We start from the raw sequence: 19,560 nt of genomic DNA, 5'->3' as shown, positions 1-19,560 counted from the left end.
TCACATGCAAAAAAATCCTAAAATTGGACCCTTACATAATACCATATAGAAAAATTAACTCAAAATGGATCCATGATCTTAATGTAAGACCTAAAATTATGCAGAAGACACAGGACAAAACCTTCATGACTTTGGATTTGGCAATGGTTTCTTAGATATGACACCAAAGGCACAGGTAATAAAAGAAAAAATAGACAAATTGGACTTCATGAAAACGAAAAAAGTTTGTGGATCAAAAGACACTATCAACAGAGTAAAAAGACAACTCACAGAATAGGATTACATATTTGCAAGTCACATATCGGGTAAGAGATTAATATTCAGAACATATGTGCATTTTCCAAATTTCTTTCTATTTTTGACTTTTAATTTCATTCCATTGTGCTCAGAAACATACTTCATATGATTACAATCCTTTTCAACTTTTCGAGGCTTGTTTTATGGCCTAAAATGCGGTGTGTCCTAGGGGATGTTTCATGTGCTCTTGAGAAGAATGCATATTCTGCTGTCCATGTGTAGAGAGTTCTATGTATATTTTTTAGGTCTAGTGGGTTTATAGTGTTTTTCAGGTCTTCTGTTCTCTTGTGGATCATCTGTCTAGTTGTCCTATCTATTACTGGAAGTAGGGTATGGAAGGCTCCAGCTATTATTGTTAAATCGTCTATTCATCCCTTCAATTCTATCAATTTTTTTTATTGAGTTAATGATAGGTTACAATCTTGTGAAATTTCAGTTGTATATTATTGTCTGTCAGTCGTGTTGTAGGTGCACCCCTTCACCCTTTGTGCTCACCCCCCACCCCACCTTTCCCTGGTAGCCAGTAATCTGTTCTCTTTGTCCACCTGTTTAAATTCCTCATATGAGTGGAGTCATACAGAGATTGTCCTTCTCTATCTGGCTTATTTCACTTAACATAATTCTCTCAAGGTCCATCCATGTTGTTGCAAATGGAATGATTTTGTTCTGTTTTGCAGCTGAGTAGTATTCCATTGTATATATGTACCACATCTTCTTTATCCATTCGTCTGTTGCTGGGCACTTAGGTTGCTTCCACGTCTTGGCTATTGTAAACAGTGCTGCAATAAACATTGGGGTGCATAGGACTTTTGGGATTGCTGACTTCAGGCTCTTTGGATAAATACCCAGTAGTGGGATGGCTGGATCGTAGGGTAGTTTTATTTTTAGTTTTTTGAGGAATCTCCATACTGTTTTCCATAGTGGCTGCACCAGTTTGCTTTCCCACCAGCAGTGTATGAGGGTTCCTTTTTCTCTGCAACCTCTCCAACATTTGTTGCTATTAGTTTTAGGTATTTTTGTCATTCTAACGGGTGTAAGGTGATATCTTAGTGTAGTTTTGATTTGCATTTCCCTGATGATCAGCGATGATGAGCATCTTTTCATGTGCCTATTGGCCATCAGTATATCTTCTTTGGAGAAATGTCTGTTCATGTCTCCAGCCCATTTTTTATTGGGTTGTTTGATGTTTTGTGGTTGAGTTGTGAGAGTTCTTTATATATTATGGATATTAAGCCTTTGTCAGATATATGACTTGCAAATATTTTTTCCCAGTTAGTGGGTTGTTTTTTTGTTTCAATCCTGTTTTCATTTGCCTTGAAGAAGCTCTTTAGTCTGATGAAGTCCCATTTGTTTATTCTTTCTATTGTTTCCCTTCTCTGAGAAGGCATGGTGTCCGAAAAGATCCTTTTAATACTGATGTCAAAGAGTGTACTGCCTATGTTTTCTTCCAGAAGCCTTATGGTTTCAGGTCTCACCTTTAGGTCTTTGATCCATTTTGAGTTTATTTTGGTGAATGGTGAAAAGGAATGGTCAATTTTCATTCTTTTACATGTGGCTTTCAAGTTTTCCCAGCACCATTTGTTGAAAAGACTTTCTTTTCTCCATTGCATGCCCTCATCTCCTTTGTCAAAGATTAGCTGTCCATAGATGTGTGGTTTTATTTCTGGGCTTTCAATTCTGTTCCATTGATCTGTGCACCTGTTTTTGTACCAGTACCATGCTGTTTTGATTACTGTAGCTTTGTAGTACATTTTGAAGTCAGGGATTGTGATGCCTCCAGCTGTGTTCTTTTTTCTCAGGATTGCTTTAGCAATTCGGGGTCTTTTGTTACCCCATATGAATTTTAGGATTCTTTGTTCTATTTCTGTAAAGAATGTCATTGGGATTCTGATTGGGATAGCATTGAATCTGTAGATTGCTTTAGGTAGAATGGACATTTTAACTATGTTTATTCTTCCAATCTAAGTACATGGAATGTCTTTCCATCTCTTTATGTCGTCATCCATTTCTTTCAGAAAAGCCTTGTAATTTTCATTGTATAAGTTTTTCATTTCCTTAGTTAAATTCACCCCAAGGTATTTTATTCTTTTTGTTGCGATTGTGAATGGTATTGTGTTCTTGAGTTCTTTTTCTGTTAGTTCATTATTAGAGTATAGAAATGCTACTGATTTATGTAAGTTGATTTTATGCCCTGCAACTTTGCTGTAGTTGTTGATTACTTCTAAAAGTTTTCCAATGGATTCTTTGGGGTTTTCTATATATAAGATCATGTCGTCTGCAAACAGCGAGTTTCACTTCTTCCCTCCCCATTTGGATTCCTTTTATTCCTTTCTCTTGCCTAATTGCTCTGGCCAAAACCTCCAGTACTATGTTAAATAAGAGTGGTGATAGAGGGCATTCTTGTCTTCTTCCTGTTCTCAGGGGGATGGCACTCAGTTTTTGCCCATTGAGTATGATGTTGGCTGTGGGTTTGTCATATATGGCCTTTATTATGTTGAGGTAGTTCCCTTCTATCCCCATTTTGTTCAGAGTTTTTATCATAAATGGCTGTTGGATCTTGTCAAATGCTTTCTCTGCATCTATTGAGATGATCATGTGGTTTTTATTCCTCAGTTTGTTGATGTGGTGTATCACGTTGATTGACTTGTGGATTTTGAACCATCCCCGTGTCCCTGATATGAATCCCACTTGATCTTGATGTATTACCCTTTTGATGAATTGCTGAATTCAGGTTGCCAAACTTTTGTTGAGAATTTTTGCATCTACGTTCATCAGTGATATTGGCCTGTAGTTCTCCTTTTTCATGCTGTACTTTTCAGGCTTTGGTATCAGCGTGATGTTGGCCTCGTAGAATGTGTTAGGAAGTGTTCCATCCTCCCTAATTTTTTGGAATAGCTTGAAAAAGATAGGTATTAAATCCTCTCTGAATGTTTGGTAGAATTCCACAGGAAAGCCATCTGGCCCTGGGGTTTTATTCTTTGGGATGTTTTTGATTGCTGTTTCAATCTCTTTCCCTGTGATTGGTCTGTTCAAATTGTCTGCTTCTTCTTGACTAAGCTTTGGAAGACTGTAGGAGTCCAAGAATTTATCCATTTCCTCTAGGTTATCCATTTTGCTGGCATATAGTTTTTTGTAGTATTCTCTTATAATCCATTGTATCTCTGCAGAGTCTGTTGTTATTTCTCCTCGCTCATTTCTGATTTTGTTTATTTGAGCTTTCTCTCTTTTTTTCTTTGTATGTCTGGCTAGGGGTTTGTCAATTTTATTTATCTTCTCAAAGAACCAGCTCTTTGTTTAATTGATCCTTTCCACTGCCTTTTTTGTTTCAATAGCTTTTATTTCTGCTCTGATTTTTATTATTTCTCTCCTTCTGCTGACTTTGGGCTTTGTTTGTTCTTCTTTCTCTAATTCAGTTAGGTGTAGTTTAAGATTGCTTATTTGCGATTTTTCTTGTTTGTTAAGATGTGCCTGTATTGCGATGAATTTTCCTCTTAATACAGCTTTTGCTGTATCCCAAATGAGTTGGTATGGCATGCTATCATTTTCATTTGTCTCCAGGTATTTTTTATTTCTTCTTTAATTTCTTCAATGATCCATTGCTTGTTCAATAGCATATTGTTTAGTCTTCACATCCTTGTGCCTTTCTCAGCTTTTTTCTTGTAATTAATTTCTGGCTTTATAGCATTATGATCAGAGAAGATGCTTGCTATTATTTCAATTTTTTCAAATTTGTAGAGGTTTGCCTTGTTTCCCAACATATGGTTTATCCTTGAGAATGTTCCATGCGTGCTTGAGAAGAACGTGTATTCTGCTGTTTTTGGATGGAGTGTTCTATATATGTCTCTTAAGTCCAATTGTTTTAGCTTTTCATTTAGCTCCACTGTTTCTTTGTTGATTTTCTGTCTGGATGATCTGTCCATTGATGTGAGTGGGATGTTGAGGTCCCCTACTATTATTGTGTTATTTTTGATTCTTCTTTTAGGTTTGTTAATAGTTGCTTTATGAACTTTGGTGCTCCTGTGTTGGGTGCATAGATATTTATAAGTGTTATTTCTTCTTGATGAAGTGTCCCTTTGATCATTATATATTGGCCCTCTATGTCTCTCTTTACCTGCCTTATCTTGAAGTTTGTTTTGTCTGATATAAGTATTGCGACACCTGCTTTCTTTTGTTTGCTGTTAGCTTGGAGTATTGTCTTCCACCCCTTCACTCTGAGCCTGTGTTTGTCCTTAGAGCTGAGGTGTGTTTCCTGGAGGCAACAAATTGTTGGATCTTGTTCTTTAATCTATTTTGCCATTCTGTGTCTTTTTATTGGAGAGTTCAATCTGTTTACATTGAGGGTGAGTATTGATGTATGAGGGCTTAATGCTGTCATTCTGTTGCTCGTTTCCCAGTGTTTCCCTTGTTTCTCGCCCTGTGTGTTTTAGCCAACCCATTGACTTCTGCAATTTCTCATGCTGGGTTTCTTAGATTTTTCCTTATTTATGTTTTTTTTATCTCTGTTCTGTTTTTTAGTTTAGTGGCTACCCTGAAGTTTGTATTCAGAATCTCGTGCATAACCTAGTCCATTTTCTGGTGGTCTTTTACTTACTTAGCCTAGACTGTTTCAGTCCCTTTCCTCCTCCCACCCTAAATTATTATTTTCATCTCTTATTCCAACTTGTGCTGTGAGTTTGTGGTTAGAGTGATAAGATTGTCTTTGCTTTGGTGATTTACTTCCCTTTATCCTAATGCTATAGTTGAATATTTGCTATCCTATTCAGATTCTATCTATTTGTCTCCCTACTCTGTGTTTTGTGACCCCTTTCTCCCTTTTTGTCTTATTTCAGGTATGAGAGCCTACTTGAGGATTTCTTGTAGTGGAGGTCTTGTGACTACAAAATCCCTTAGCTTTTGTTTGTCTGTAAAAGATTTAATTTCTCCCTCGTATCTGAAGGATATTTTTGCTGGATAGAGTATTCTTGGCTGAAGATTTTTATCCTTTAAAGTTTTGAATATGTCACTCCAATCTCTCCTAGCTTGTAAGGTTTCTGTAGAGAAATCTGCTGAAAGTCTGATAGGAGTTCCTTTGTAGGTTATTTTCTTCTGCCTTGCTGCCCTGAGTATTCTTTCTTTGTCATTCATTTTTGCCATTTTTACTACTATATGCCTTGCAGTAGGTCTTTTTACATTGACAAATCTAGGAGATCTGAAAGCTTCCTCCACACACATTCCTGTCTCAATCCCTAGATTTGGGAATTTCTCTTCTATTATTTCTTTGAGCACACTTTCTGCTGCATTTTCCTTTTCCACGCCCTCAGGAATTCCGATTATTCTTAAGTTGCCTTTTCTCACTGAGTCAGCTATTTCTCTGAGATTTTCTTCAGTTTTTTTAATTCTTAGTTCTCTTTCTTCCTCTGTCTGGAGCCATTCAGCCTGTCTATCTTCGATTATGCTAATTTTCTCCTCTATGGTGTCTACACGAGCATTCAGGGAGTCCATATTCTGTTTTATCTGATCCATTGTATTTTTCAACTCTGGTATTTCTGATTGATTCTTCTTTATAGTTTCAATCTCTTTTGTGAAGTAACTCCAGAACTCGTTGACTTGTTTCTCTGTATTTCCCTTTACCTCATTGAGTGTTTTGATGGTAGCTATTCTGAACTCATTTTCACTTAGTTAACCTATTTCCAAATCCTCAGGACATAATTCTGTGTTTTTGTTGTTTTCCTTTTGGACTGGAGCTTTTATAAATTGCCGGATGGTAGAGGAGAGGTTTTTGCGCATAATGCTATTATTTGGTTGCAGTTACAGCCTGTTGCCACTAGATTGGGGTTGAGAGCCGCGCATCCTGAGCCGTCTGCCTTCAGCTCAATGGCAGCGCACAGTGCAGGTTCAGGGAGGAGGGGCACTTTCTTTCCTTCGCCGACCTGGATTCAGATCAGCTCTCGCTCTCTGGTCTCCCGGGGCCCTGGCTTGCTGGGGTTCCCCCACAAGAAAGCTTTCCCCATTAGAGGGTTTCCACTGCATGGGTGGTGGCAGTCCTGGACGATCTCTGGATGTGTGGCCCCTCCCCCACTCCTTCCCACACCCGCGGCAGTGATCCCAGTCTCTAGGGGAGGGAGCGAAGTTCTCTCTTACCCCATTCCTGCTCCTCCGAGGACGGATCCAGCCTCTCCGCCCTCTGTCATTTGGCTGCCGTGGGTCTCTGACAATTTCTGTTATTAGGATTTTTTTTTTTTTGGTTGGAAAGCAGTTGCTCTTTTTGGTTGTAATTTGGAGGGGAGATTTTCACTATATGTTTTGGTCATGTTCATAGTTGCTCTAGAGCTTTCCATAAACATTTTAACTTATCAGAATATTTCAAATTTATTCTAACTTAATTCCACCCATGAGACAGAGAAATGTTACTCCCATATAGATCTATTTCCTTTTCCTCCATTACATGCTATTATTGTTAAACATATTACTTCTATATATATTACAAATCTACAAATATGCTGCTATAATTATTACTTTATATAATTGTATGCCTCATAAAGAAACTGAGAGGAGAGAAAGTATATCTAGAGTTTGTTTTACAGGCCTCTTTATTTACCATTTCTAGTTCTCCTCATTTGTTCCTGTGGATTTGAGTTACCATCTGCTGTCACTTTCTTACTCCACAGCACTTTGCTCCCATCACATGTTTTGGGCTGTTATTATCAAATATTTTACATTTCTATATCCTATAGGCCCAATCATGCAATTATATATATATATATTGCTTTATAAAAGTGCTTTCTAAATCAGTTAAGAGAAGAAAGTAGAAGAAATAAGCATTTATTCTTTTATAATTACTTAAATACCTTTACTGCAGCTCTTTATTTCTTCATGTGGACTCAAGTTACACTCTGGGATCACTTGCTCTCAGCTTGAAAAAATTCCTTTAGTACTTCTTATCAAGTAGCTCTTCGAGCAAAAAATTCTCTCAGTTTTTATCCAGAAATGACTTTGCTTTCATTTTTGAAAGATAGTTTTGCTGGATATAAGATTCTTGGTTGACAGGGTTTTTCCCCCTAGCACTTTGAATATGTCATCCCACTGCCTCCTGGCCTTCACTGTTTCTGAGGAGTCAGCTGTTAATCCTTTGGGGTCTCTTTGTATGTGATGAACCATTTTTCTCTTGCTCTTTCAGGATCTTTTTCCTCCTCTTTCAGCATTTTTATCATGATATGTCTGTGTATGGACGTCTTTGTTTTGTGTGCAACCTGCTTGTAGTCCTTCAAGCTTCTTGGATGTGTAGAATAAGGTTTTTCATCGAATTTAGGTAGTTTTCAACTATTTTTTTCTTTGAAATGTTTTCCTATTCCTCTCTCTCCTCTCCTTCTTGTATTCCCATTACACATATGTTGATGAGCTTAATGGTGTCCCACCTTTCTTTGAGGCTCTATTCAATTTTTTTTTTGGAGGAAGATTAGCCCTGAGCTAACATCTGCTGCCAATCCTCCTCTTTTTGCTGAGGAAGACTGGCCCTGAGCTAACATCCGTGCCCATCTTCCTCTACTTTATATGTGGGACACCTACCATGGCATGGCTTGCCAAGTGGTGCCATGTCTGCACCTGGGATCTGAACCAGCGAACCCTGGGCCGCCAAAGCGGAATGTGCGAACTTAGCTACTGTGCCACTGGGCTGACCCCTCAATTTTCTTTTCATATGTGGTAAAATATTCATAACAAAATTTATCATCTTAATGATCTTTAAGTGTCTAATTCAGAGGCATTAAGTACATTCACAACGTTGTACATTGTGAAAGTATTTTTCCATAACTTTTTTAATCACCCCAAACCCCTCTGCCCCCACCCTCCAGCCTCTGCTAACCTCTATTACTTTTTCTGTCCCCATGTCTGGCCAATGTTTATACTTAAACCACAGCTCCCTTTTTATCAGGTTTTCATGAAGGGAAGGAGGAGTAATTCTTTGGCTTAAAAATATAATTTGAAGAAAATCCCCATTTTTTCCCAGGGGAAAAAACCCCAGAAAAATATAAGCCATTGGCCACAGGTTGGGGTGGGAATGGTAATGATTTATCACTTTTTCCACCCTGAAATAATTCCAGACAGTCCAGGATATCTATTGGCTTTCACGTGTTTATCAGTAGGACAAATCTCAGCTTAATTAACAAAGGAAAATATGAGAAATTAGTTGATTCCCTAATCTGACCACACAGCACAGACAGATGATTGCAAGGGCAAGCCTGGAGAAGGGAATGGTGCCTGAATATATTGTCTACTGGTATTCCCAAAGATTGTGGACCCCAAAGTTGGGAGTTTTAAGGAACTCCTATTTATATCATTGGTTTGCTGTAAGATGGTTAAAAGAGTTATTTGCACAGGATTTAACATGTTCTTCAAATAGTAGGTTGGTCAGCCACGGAGAGATGCTCCTATTATAATCAAAAGAATTTTTAAAATGTCACTGAAAGTGCATTCAAAAATTATTAGAGCACTCGTACTTCCTGAGCGTGATAGCCTTGCTAAATAGCATCCTTTTCAGGACTGAGGGTATATGTCCCTCTGAATGTCCAGGGTGGAGAATCTTTTCTTTTTTTTCTCCCCAAAGCTCCTCAGTACTTCATTGTATATTCTAGTTGTGGGTCCTTCTGGTTCTGCTATGTGTGATGCCACCTCAGCATGGCTTGATGAGCGGTGCTAGGCCCACACCCGGGATCTGAACCTGCAAAACCCTGGGCTGCCAAAGGAGAGCATGAAGTTAACCACTTGGCCACAGGCCAGCCTGTGGAGAATATTTTAAGTGAGAGTAGCTAAATTGTATCTGCTCCTGTGACACAATAAGATATATATGAGCGAGCCCTCCCTTGCCTCACGTGGTTCTTTCCTTTCTTGGGGCCCTCAATGATTATCCTTCTTCTATTACTTTTCAGTCCATGTCTCTTTAATCTATTGGTAAAGTTTGTATCTTTCAGGCTTCAGCAGCTTCATATCAAACTAATGATAGCACAGGAACACCAGAGTCCCTATGGCTCCTTAGAGCAGTCAGTGAGAGATTTTTTTAGTCCTCCAGGATCTAGGGTCAGCGTCGCTGGGCAGCTGAAAGTAGCTCCAGAAGACGAGACCACCAGTCTCTATCCCATTAAGAATGAAGAGGGCAAAATCTCTCCCAGGAAGGAGACAGAACAGGGACGGGACACCGCCCCTCCCCCTCAGCCACCTGATCAGGCACCTCCCAGCTCAACTATTTTCCAAGTCCAGATAAGCAACCTTCCAGCTGCAAAACTTCCCCCAAGCAATCACCCGATTTCCTCATGCACACAAAACCTTGAGATGACCACTATATGACCCGCCTGGGGTGGCGGTAGTGAGCAATACTGCCATGTTGGACCTACTGGGCAGACGCAGAGCCCACAAACACCTCCACCCTGCTCCCCCACTCCCCCACCCCAACCCCACTCTTGCAGCCTGGGGCGTGCAAAGAGGACATCACCAGGAAGGGGGAAACAATGCCTCTGGAGGAGGAGAATCGTGCCCAGTCTGCTCCCTCTCCCCGTAAAAGACTCAGGACGACTACCTTCGGGGAGCCAGCCAGAGAGCCATTTCTCCTGTGCTGTCTCCTTGCGCTCGAGCATAAGCCCCAATAAAACCTTGTCTTACACTTTGAAAAGAAAAGAAAAGGAATATATATATTTGGTCTTCATCCCTGGTTCTTGACATAGAGCTCCTAAATGCCTTGGATTTTCTTGAGTGATAGGAGTGTCTTTTTTTCCAATGAAGCAACTCTTGGCAGGCCCCTAGACAGCTTCAGGCTGGGGCCTCTCACTAGAAAGGCCAAAGCATGATTAAAGCGTAGGAATTTTCACCCCTACCCCCTGACATCTGGGGAGGGGAGGGGGCTGGAGATTGAGTCAATCAACAATGGACAGTGATTTCATCAATCACGCCCACGCAATGAAGCCTTCATAAAAACCCTTAAAGGATGGGATTCAGAGAGCTTCCAAGTTAGTGAACACATCAACCTGCTGAGATGACACCCACATTGAGGTGGTGGTGTGCCCAGAGTGGACATGGATGGAAACTCAATGGGCCACCCTCTGGTCTATGCATCTCTTCCACCCAGCTGTTCCTGAGTTGTACCCTTTGTAATAAATCAGTAATAACAAGCAAAGTGCTTTCCTGAGTTCTTTGAGTCATTCTAGCAAATTATTGAACCTGAGGAGGGGGTGATGGGAACCCCTGATTTATAGCTGGGATTGGTCAAACGTACAGGAGGCCCAGGTCTTGTGGTTGACTCATCTGAAATGGGAGACAATCTTGCGAGACTTTACCCTTGAATCTGTGGAATCTGATGCTAATTCCAGGTAGTTAGGGTAAGAGAGTTGGAGAAGAGGTTTTGGGAAAGACACCACATTATTTTGTGTCAGGAGGCAAAAACCTCTCATTTGGTGTCAGAAGTGTTGCCATAAAAACAGCAAAGAAGCTCTTCTAAACATTTGCCAGAAAAAGAACTAATTTATTTTCATGTTCAGGCTCAATGCATTCTACGGGCAATAATGTTGAAAATCTTTCCATTTTTTTTCTTTCTTTGTATTTTTTTCCCCTGAATGGTCCTGTAGAAATTCTAATCCTATTGCAGGCAGCAATGGAGGACCAGAAACATAGTATTTTTAAGAAGACATTGGCCTTTTATGGTTTTATTTTGGATGTGTATTATAAAAGCCCAGAAAACAGCCTCTGTTTTCTAGAAAACCCAAAGCCTGGAAAAGCCCAAGTGCCTTTTAAATTTATTATCAATTCCAGGCACTCACCCTGCAAAACTCAGACCCTTGAAAAATGAAAGCTAAACACCATTAGCTCCACTCATTCTATGGCTGGCTTCACACAGGTGGACAAAAGCACTTCACCCTGCAGAAAAGTTCCATCACCGGTTCGCGGTGTTCACTGGATCCTGAACACTGCCTTCCCCACAGCGTGAGCTCCTCTGGATCCATTCCCTCTTCCATCTGAGATCTGGAGCCAGACAGCCTTGGTTGCTTTGTAGCCTCTGCCACTTTGTAAGCTGTGTGACCTAAGATATGTCACTTATCCTCTCAAAGCGTTAGCTTCCACATAAAATGGGGGCAACACAGGACATGTTAATCACAAGCCTGAAGTTTTGACTTCAGTGCTCACAAGTCCACGGCTTTTCTTCTAGCCTCTGCCCCTCGCCCCTCTTCCAAATGATAAATGTCCTTTCCAGGGGCTGGAGCTGCTGGAGACTGAGTCATCGGAGCACAGCTGCTTTGGATGAGCTGGACTCGGAATGGTGCGAACAGGAGCACGTTTAATTTTTCCTCGGTAACTGCCCCTTTACAAAACTGTTCTGTTGAATTGCTCTGCCCTGACCACGGATGAAATCTCAGGCAGATCACAGAGCCTTTTAGTCTTTCTTGGTCACTAACAAATTAAACACCTCGATCTAGGTATCTAGAACTCCACTCTCGTCCAAATAAACCTGTTACTGTCTCCCTCGACTAAAAGCTTCTTTCCTCTACCAGACAGGCCTCCTCGGGCTCAGATGCTACAATGGAGCAGGGTCCCCAGGAGGAAGTCTTCCATTTCTTCTCTCTTCCTTGTTGTTCCTCTGTCTCCTCTTGCATGACTCTGACTCTCTGGCATCTAACTCTGGGGGTGGGGAGGGTGACAGGCAGATTAAAGAGAAAGGACAAAGTCCCACATTACTGGGATGGTTTTCATCCGCCGTGCATGGTCCCTGGTTGGCACTTTCGGTTGGTTCTGAAGCTCTTTCCCCTCTGGATACCTCCACCATAAGTCTTCCTTTTGAGAGCTACACCTCTTACAGCTGGCCCGTGGGACTCCGTCCTTAGTTCCAGGATCTGGTGATCAGTGTCCCTTTCAAGAAGAGCCGTCAGGCTGCATGGGCTGTGAGACTGCATCCATGAAGGAGCAAATCCAGCCCCCGCCGATGGTTATAACCTGGCCCATCTCACCTGCCTGCCACCTTAGCCGGCCGGCAAAGCCACTACCTGCAGAGACCTGTCCACACTCAGCCACCACACACAGCTCCCGATCGCCTCTCACCTTGAGGCATTGTCATGCCCAAGTCAGGTCCCAGTCCCTGTGTATTCCCAAACACAAGAGACAAGCTCTACAAGGGATCCTGGGAAACACTCCTTACTTGGCTGGGATTAACAAAGCGGCAACTCTTCCTGCCACCAGAGAGTGTGGCCGGTGTGTGCAACAGGGAAGGAAAGCACAGCCCACCAACTCTCTCTAAAGAAATTGCTACCTTTCTTGATTATTCTCTTTGTTTCTTCTTATAGACGCTTCAAGGGGGGTGAGAAGTTGACAATAGCAAAACCTATTTCATCATCTTTGAGTATGTCCTACACAGAGCAGCTAGACCCTTCTGTTCACCCTTTCTGGAGCCTCTGATGAAACTCCAAAACAAAAGGAAAAGTCAAATTTGTATCCAATTGTAATATATTTAGGGTTATATTTTAAATTTGCCATCTGAAAATGTTCTCACATTCTATAACGTGGAATTCCCTCTCTGATTTCATGTCTGCAAGTGAGCAGACAGATGTAACACCGTTTGCTTCCCGCATACACTAAAAACGCACGGACAGTGCTCCGTGATACCAGACCATCAGGAAGCACAGGCCTCTGGCTCCTACAGCAGAAGCAAGTGAAAGCCACTAGAGCAGGGGGTAGAGCCATGTCTGAGGGGCTTTCTCCTGAGATTGCCTCCTGACACACTGACTTGTCACTTTAGCTTATAGTCTGTGTCGCTTCAATACCTCTAGGAGCGACAGAAAGAAATAGATTTGGGAAATGTGATGGCCTTTCCCACCAGTCTGCTCTTTGAGAAATCAGGCCACAAGAGTAGCTTCTTCTAAAGTGTCTTTCTACAGTAAAGTGTCACTTTACCCCTATTTTCCAAATACTGACACAGGTGAAAGAAGACGTGAACGAATCTGTTCTGCAGTGTGCGTGGACCCATTATGGGTCAGCATTTTTCGCTCACCGTGACCACTTCAAAGACCCAGTGGAATTGGTCGTATTCTTTTCTTAGTTGGAAATGCATGCTATTGATGAATCAAAATTTATGCTAAAAATTTGTCAGACCCACTTTGGAGAGATTAGCAGCAGATGATAGATTGTTGCCTGTATTAGTTTCTAGGGCAAACCCACCAACTGGGCGGCTTAAACCATAGAAATTTACTGTCTCACAGTTCTAGAGGCTAGAAGTCCGAAGTCAAGATGTTGCCAGGGTTGATTTGAGGGCTGAGAGGGAAGAATCTGTTCCAGAACTCTCTCCTTGGCTTGTAGATGGCCGTCTTCATGTTCACATGGCATTTTCCCTGTATCTGTTAATTGTTCTTCCTTTAAAAAAAAAAGCTCTGGGGCTGGCCCCATGGCCAAGTTCACACGCTCCACTTTGGCAGCCCAGGGTTTCACCAATTTGGATCCTGGGCACGGACATGGCACCGCTCATCAAACCACGCTGAGGCAGCATCCCACATGCCACAACTAGAATGACCCACAACTAAAATATGCAACTATGTACCAGGGGAATTTGGGGAGAAAAAGCAAAAAAAAAAAAAAAGAAAAAAGATTGGCAACAGTTGTTAGCTCAGGCGCCAATCTGCAAAAAAATTTTTTTGGATTGTTTCATCTATCTAAAAGTTCAACATTTTTTTCTCCTGCCAGTTCAAATCTACTGTGGAGATTCTAGTAGGTTCTTAATTTTAGTTATTGTACTTTTCAACTCCAGAATTTCCCTTTGATTCTTTTCTATAAATTTCTCTCTCTTGATTTCTATTATCTATTTGATGAAGCATTGCCACCATACTTCACTTCTTTAAGCACAGCTTTCCTCAGTCCTTTGCACATTATTTATCCTGACTGCTTTAAAGTGTTGTGAAGTCTAACATTGGGCCCCCTCTGTCACCTGCTTTTTTCCCTATGTAAGGATCACACTCTCCTTTTTCATTGCACGTCTTAGATTTTTTTTTAAAAAGTTTAGCTAATACATTGTAGCAACTCTCAATACTGATTCTTCATTCCCTCTTCCCCAGGATTTGTTGTGGTAGCTGTTTGCTTGTTTATTTGTTAAGTGACTTGGCTGGACTGTTTTAGTGAATTCTACTTCCCCCTCAATGTGAAGGCTTTGATGTTGCTCACCAGGGGGCACAGCCTTGGGCGTGTGCACAATGGCTCCAGGATAAGAGTGGTTTTAGCAGGCACTCTCTGATTACCCCTTACCTTGACCTAAGTTGTCTGCTTCTGTTGGTATTACACCCAGCTGTTGGTTCCTCTAGTTGCTGTCTGATTGCACTGTTGTTTTTGGCAATGCCCTGGAGCATAAATTGCTCCACAATCTGATTCAATTAAGTTTGAGGAACCTTCCAGAGATACAAACAAGGTGAGTGAGGGTGATCAGCAGCCCAGTATTCTCAGTCTGCCACAACTATTGTAAAGCCTCTGCTCCATGAGTCAGGACTGAGTGGATGAATGGAGCCTTTGACTTCTCGGCTACACTCTCCTGGGATTTAGCCTCTGCCACACGGAACTGTGGGGAGAGGGGAGAGGTGGGAGCATGAGAAATGCTGGCAACCTGTGCCTCCTAGGGAGACCCATAGCCCTTGACTAGGAGCTGGGGGAACAGGGAGCCTTATCTTCTTGGCCACACCTGTCCGAAGTGGAGCATCCGTTACACTGAGCTGGGGTTGAGGGGAGTTATGGCTGTGCTATAGACATTTGCTGTCCTTACTGTAATTTAGTGGATTTCCCTGAATAAATATTTCTTCACTTGCTTTATGCCCTTAGGACAATTTCCAGAGACTTCAAATAGTTATTGTCGTTTTCTAAAATTTCTACCAGTTACGGTTGTTTTGCCGGAAGTGAGAGCTTCTAAAATAGTACCTTATTGTGGGTTTTCATTCCTCAGTAAGTAACAAAGTTGAACGTTTTCACGTCATCCTGGGTCACCCGTGCAGGGCGTGCCTGTTTGCCCTCAGATCCATTCCTCACGTTTTCCTGCACTGCACTGCAGAGGGGTTCACCCCACAGCCTGTGTTTTCCAGGCTCTCATGTCAGCTCTATTCGGGCTGAGTTCAGCCAAGGGGAGACATCGGGGGCATGCTGGGAGGCAGGAGGGTGAAGCCTGGGGTTTATCCCTTCCCTTCTCTTCCCTGGACTTTGCCTGCTCTGTTTGTGGCTTGAGCTCCTGCCAGACATGCCCACCGTGGCTCCAGCTTTCACTGGGTAATGCTGAATCCTGGGGTCCTAGGACACTTTCTTCTACCTTTGTCCTCCCAGCTGAGGGAATGGGAGTAGCTTCACACATTGTCCTTACTGTCCCATTTGCCTCTCAACTCCTCCATCACCTATGTCTTTTGGTGAACGGTTCTTAAAGTCAATGAAGTAGTCTACTTTTAAAATATATTTTCTTGATGGTTTGTGCTTTTGGTGTCCTATTTTAAGAAATCCTTTCCTAAACTTGACTAAACAAAATATTCTCCTAAATTCAAAAGTTTCTTACTTTAACCTCTCATATTTAAGTCTATAAGATACTTTGAATTAATTTTAGCATAAAGTATGAGGTGGGTTCAAATTCATGTTTTCTCATACTGATAACCAATTATCTCAGCACCATTCTTATTGAAAATCTTCCCTTTTCCTCACTGATCTTATATTTCTCTCTCTCTTTTTTTTTTTTTGCAGGGGAAGATTTGCCCTAAGCTAACATCTGTTGCCAATCTTCCTCCTTTTTTCTTCCTTTTTCGCCTCCAAAGCCCCAGTACATAATTGTGTATAGTTGTAAGTTCCTCTGGTTCTTCTGTGTGAGCCCCCACCACAGCCTGCCACTGACAGATGAGTGGTGTGGTTCCATGCCCAGGAACCAAATCTGGGCCACCAAAATGGAGCGTGCCAAACTTTAACTGCTGGGGCATCAGGGCTGGCTCTGATCTTATATTTCTTTCTTTTTTTTCTTTTTTTAAGATTGGCACCTGAGCTAACAACTGTTGCCAATCTTTATTTTTTTTTCTCCTGCTTTTTCTCTCCAAATTCCCCCAGTTCATAGTTGTATATTTTTTACTTGTGAGTCCCTCTAGTTGTGGTATGTGGGATGCTGCCTCAGCATAGCCTGACAAGTGGTGCCATGTCCGCACCCAGGATCTGAAGCAGCGAAACCCTGGGCCGCCAAAGCAGAGCGCACGAACTTAACCACTTGGTCACGGAGCCGGCCCCTTATATTTCTACATACTGATAGGATTTATTTCTGGACTTTCCAGTCTGTCCCATTAAGGGAAGTGTCTATACCTGATGGCTTTGAGGACAAACTCACAGAATCCTGCACAACCAACCCCTTAGGGACGAGGAAACCAACTAAACAAAATCCTCCCTCCAAAGAAGTGAGGTCCAGCAGCTTTGAGAAGGCTGTGGCTGGAAGAAACTTCGGGTTCAGGGGAGACAGATCTGGTGTGTAGATTCCGAGACTGGAGACCATTGTGGGACTAAAGATTTCAGCAGTCAATAGGGACACATGATGCCCCCAAACTGGGCAGGACCAGATAGAGTGAGTGAGGCCACCAGAGCAAAAGATGGAACAGGCAGGGTGTGGTGTTGCCCCCACCACACTAAGTCAGCTTTAGTTATAGACAGATGTGTGAACTGTTGTAACTGTCCATTTATATGTGCTAGTTTTCAAATTAAATAACACAGTCTAAAATAAGTAAGAAAAGATATTTATTGACAATTAACTACTGACTTGAAAGAGTTGTCTTTGTTATTTGGTGTCAAAGAATAGATGACATAAAATTATTATGATTAAGGTCCATTTAAAGGGAATAAAGAATTTCTTTTGTAATTACTCTTCCACGAATTAAAGTTGGCAAAGCTACCCACAGGCTAGTACCTTGTAATACTATTATTAGATCTCAACTGTGAAATTATCAAAATAGTCTTACAAATGAATTGCCCATTTAAAAAGCAAACAAATGGAAAATGAAAAATCTACACGGAAGAATACCTTGATTTCTTTCTTTCTTTCTTTTTTTGAGGAAGATTAGCCCTGAGCTAACATCCTCCACCAACCCTCTCCTTTTTGCTGAGGAAGATTGGCCCTGAGCTAACATCCGTGCCCATCTTCCTCTATTTTATATGTGGGACGCCTGGCACAGCATGGCTTGATAAGTGGTGCATAGGTCCGCACCTGGGATCCGAACCTGTGGACCCTGGGCTGCTGAAGCAGAACATGTGAACTTAACCACTGCACCACTGGTCTGGTCCACACTTTGATTTCAAAAGTTCAGCTGCCGTCATCTGAAATTTCCTAATGCCATCAGGAACTATTGGGATTCACTACATGTTTTAACAGCAGACTGCATAGTGTCTTTCTAGAATAACTGGTATGATTGCCTCAAAACAAATTACCTGGCAAGAGTCAGGAAAAGATGTGAGAGCTAGATAACACATTAGGAAGTTTCAAAAATGCAAACTAAAAAAACATGCCTAGGTGTAATTAAAATATTTGTCAAGACGCACAACAATCCTCAGCCAGATTTGTTTCCTTTTTTTCAGGTTGTCAAAATCCACATTCAATTCAGATGTGAAAAGTAAAACAAGGTTAAATGAAAACTTTTCCTTTCAACGCTTTCCCCTAGATTCCCACTTACTCTCCTACAATGTAATCATTTCTTGGGGGTCTTTCTAAACACATTTTATGCATATCCAAGGAAACATACATTCTATACGTGTTATGCATACACTCCCCCACCGTACCCCGTGTTTTGCATTTACCAGTACCTTTTGGAGATAATTCATATTAACACATAAAGAACTTCCTCATTTTTTTTTTAGTGGTAGTATAACATTGTATATGGTTAATTGCATGTACCATAATTTATTGCTTTGTTTTTAGTTTAGTGAGGTTTTTTCCCCTAGGATGAATCTCTAAAAGATACAGACTTAAAAATCTATAACCATGATACTATCATCTCAGTTAAGAAATTAACAATAATTTCTTAATATCATCACACACCCAGCCGATATTTGAATTATCTCATGTCAATTTTTAACTTTGACAACTTGAATCAGAATCTAAATAAAATCAACACATTGCAATCGTCTGATATGCCTTTTAAGCCCCGTTTAATCTAGAGGTTTCCCCTCTTTTCTTTTTTTCTCTTGCTTTTTACTTATTAAAGAACCCAGAACGTTGTTCTATAGTTTCTCACAGTCAGGAGCTTGCTGATTGCATCTCTGTGGTGGAGTTTAACGTGCTCCTCGGCCCTGTCTATTTTCTGTACATTAGCTGTTGGATCTAGGAACTCGATCGGCTTTGGTGGTGTGTGTGTGTGTGATTTTATCATTAGGCACACCATATATGGTTATCTTCCTTTTTGAAATCTTAGTCAAAGTTTCTTTTTGAATGGAGAAGTGGTAACTAATTTCGAAACAAAAAATATCCCTTTTTTCAGGAAGAGGTTCTGTGACAGACGTCAGGTTGAGCAACCACCGTGCAAGAGAAATGGTCACACCAGAATCATTCAGGCAAGACAACAAATTCCTTATTTTTCCCTCTTAACAATGGTGTTTTCTTTTTGCTTAATTAGCTTTTAATGGCCACACGCTCCATATTGTTTCCTGAGGTATTATTCCCAGGAGGCCGCCCAAAAATGGCTCAGTGAATAATCTGCTTTTCAAAAGCAAACATAACTTGGGCCAGCTGCCACGTCCTAATGACCCAGGAGCCTCGTGACCGAGCTCCAGCCTTCCTGAACTGGAGACAGTCCCTGCCTTTACCTTCTTCCCGGGCTCGGGCGGGAGCTCCGCGCAGGACAGGCGGGAGGCAGCCGGGATCCCCCGGACGCAGCATCCCCGCCGGCGGCCGAGGGGCGGTCCCCGGGCCCCGCCGCGCCGCGCATCCCCGACCCGCCGGCTCACATTCCCGCCCGCGCTGGGGGCGGGGCCTCGGGGCTCCACCCCCGCCGCGGTCTCCTCGGCCGCCCCGCCCGCCGCCCGCTGACAAGAGCCCGGGAGCCGCCGCCGCCGCTGCCTCGGAGCAGCCGGGCCGGAGCGAGAGCCGAGAGCGGGCCCCCGAGCCGCCGCCGCCGCCGCCGCCATGGGGAGCCGCGTGTCGCGGGAAGACTTCGAGTGGGTCTACACCGACCAGCCCCACGCCACCCGGCGCCGGGAGATCCTGGGTGAGGTCCGGGCCCGCGCCCCGTTATGTGCGCGCGCGGCCTCCCGCCGCCGGGGCGCGCTCTCCCCGGCGCCCTG

General features: G+C 42.4%; 2 protein-coding genes across 2 annotated transcripts in view; one reads left to right on the top strand and one right to left on the bottom strand.

Moving 5' to 3' along the window:
* The window catches only part of LOC124248121 (uncharacterized), a 59,235-nt gene extending 40,030 nt beyond the window's left edge, over nt 1-19,205 (bottom strand). Inside the window, exon 1 of the mRNA XM_046677953.1 lies at nt 19,084-19,205. Within this exon, the coding sequence (XP_046533909.1) occupies nt 19,084-19,205 (122 nt within the window). The remainder of the gene's footprint in view (nt 1-19,083) is intronic.
* An 81-nt stretch (nt 19,206-19,286) lies between these two features.
* Nucleotides 19,287-19,560, top strand: part of DEGS1 (delta 4-desaturase, sphingolipid 1) — a 15,762-nt gene continuing 15,488 nt past the window's right edge. The window contains exon 1 of the mRNA XM_046677952.1: nt 19,287-19,484. Coding sequence (XP_046533908.1) covers nt 19,403-19,484 — 82 coding nt within the window. The 5' untranslated portion in view covers nt 19,287-19,402. The remainder of the gene's footprint in view (nt 19,485-19,560) is intronic.

This window comes from Equus quagga, chromosome 12, assembly GCF_021613505.1.
Source record: "Equus quagga isolate Etosha38 chromosome 12, UCLA_HA_Equagga_1.0, whole genome shotgun sequence".
In the NCBI taxonomy this organism is placed as follows: Eukaryota; Metazoa; Chordata; class Mammalia; order Perissodactyla; family Equidae; genus Equus; species Equus quagga.
Note: the sequence above shows the minus strand (reverse complement) of the source record. Positions and strands in the feature narration are given on the sequence as shown.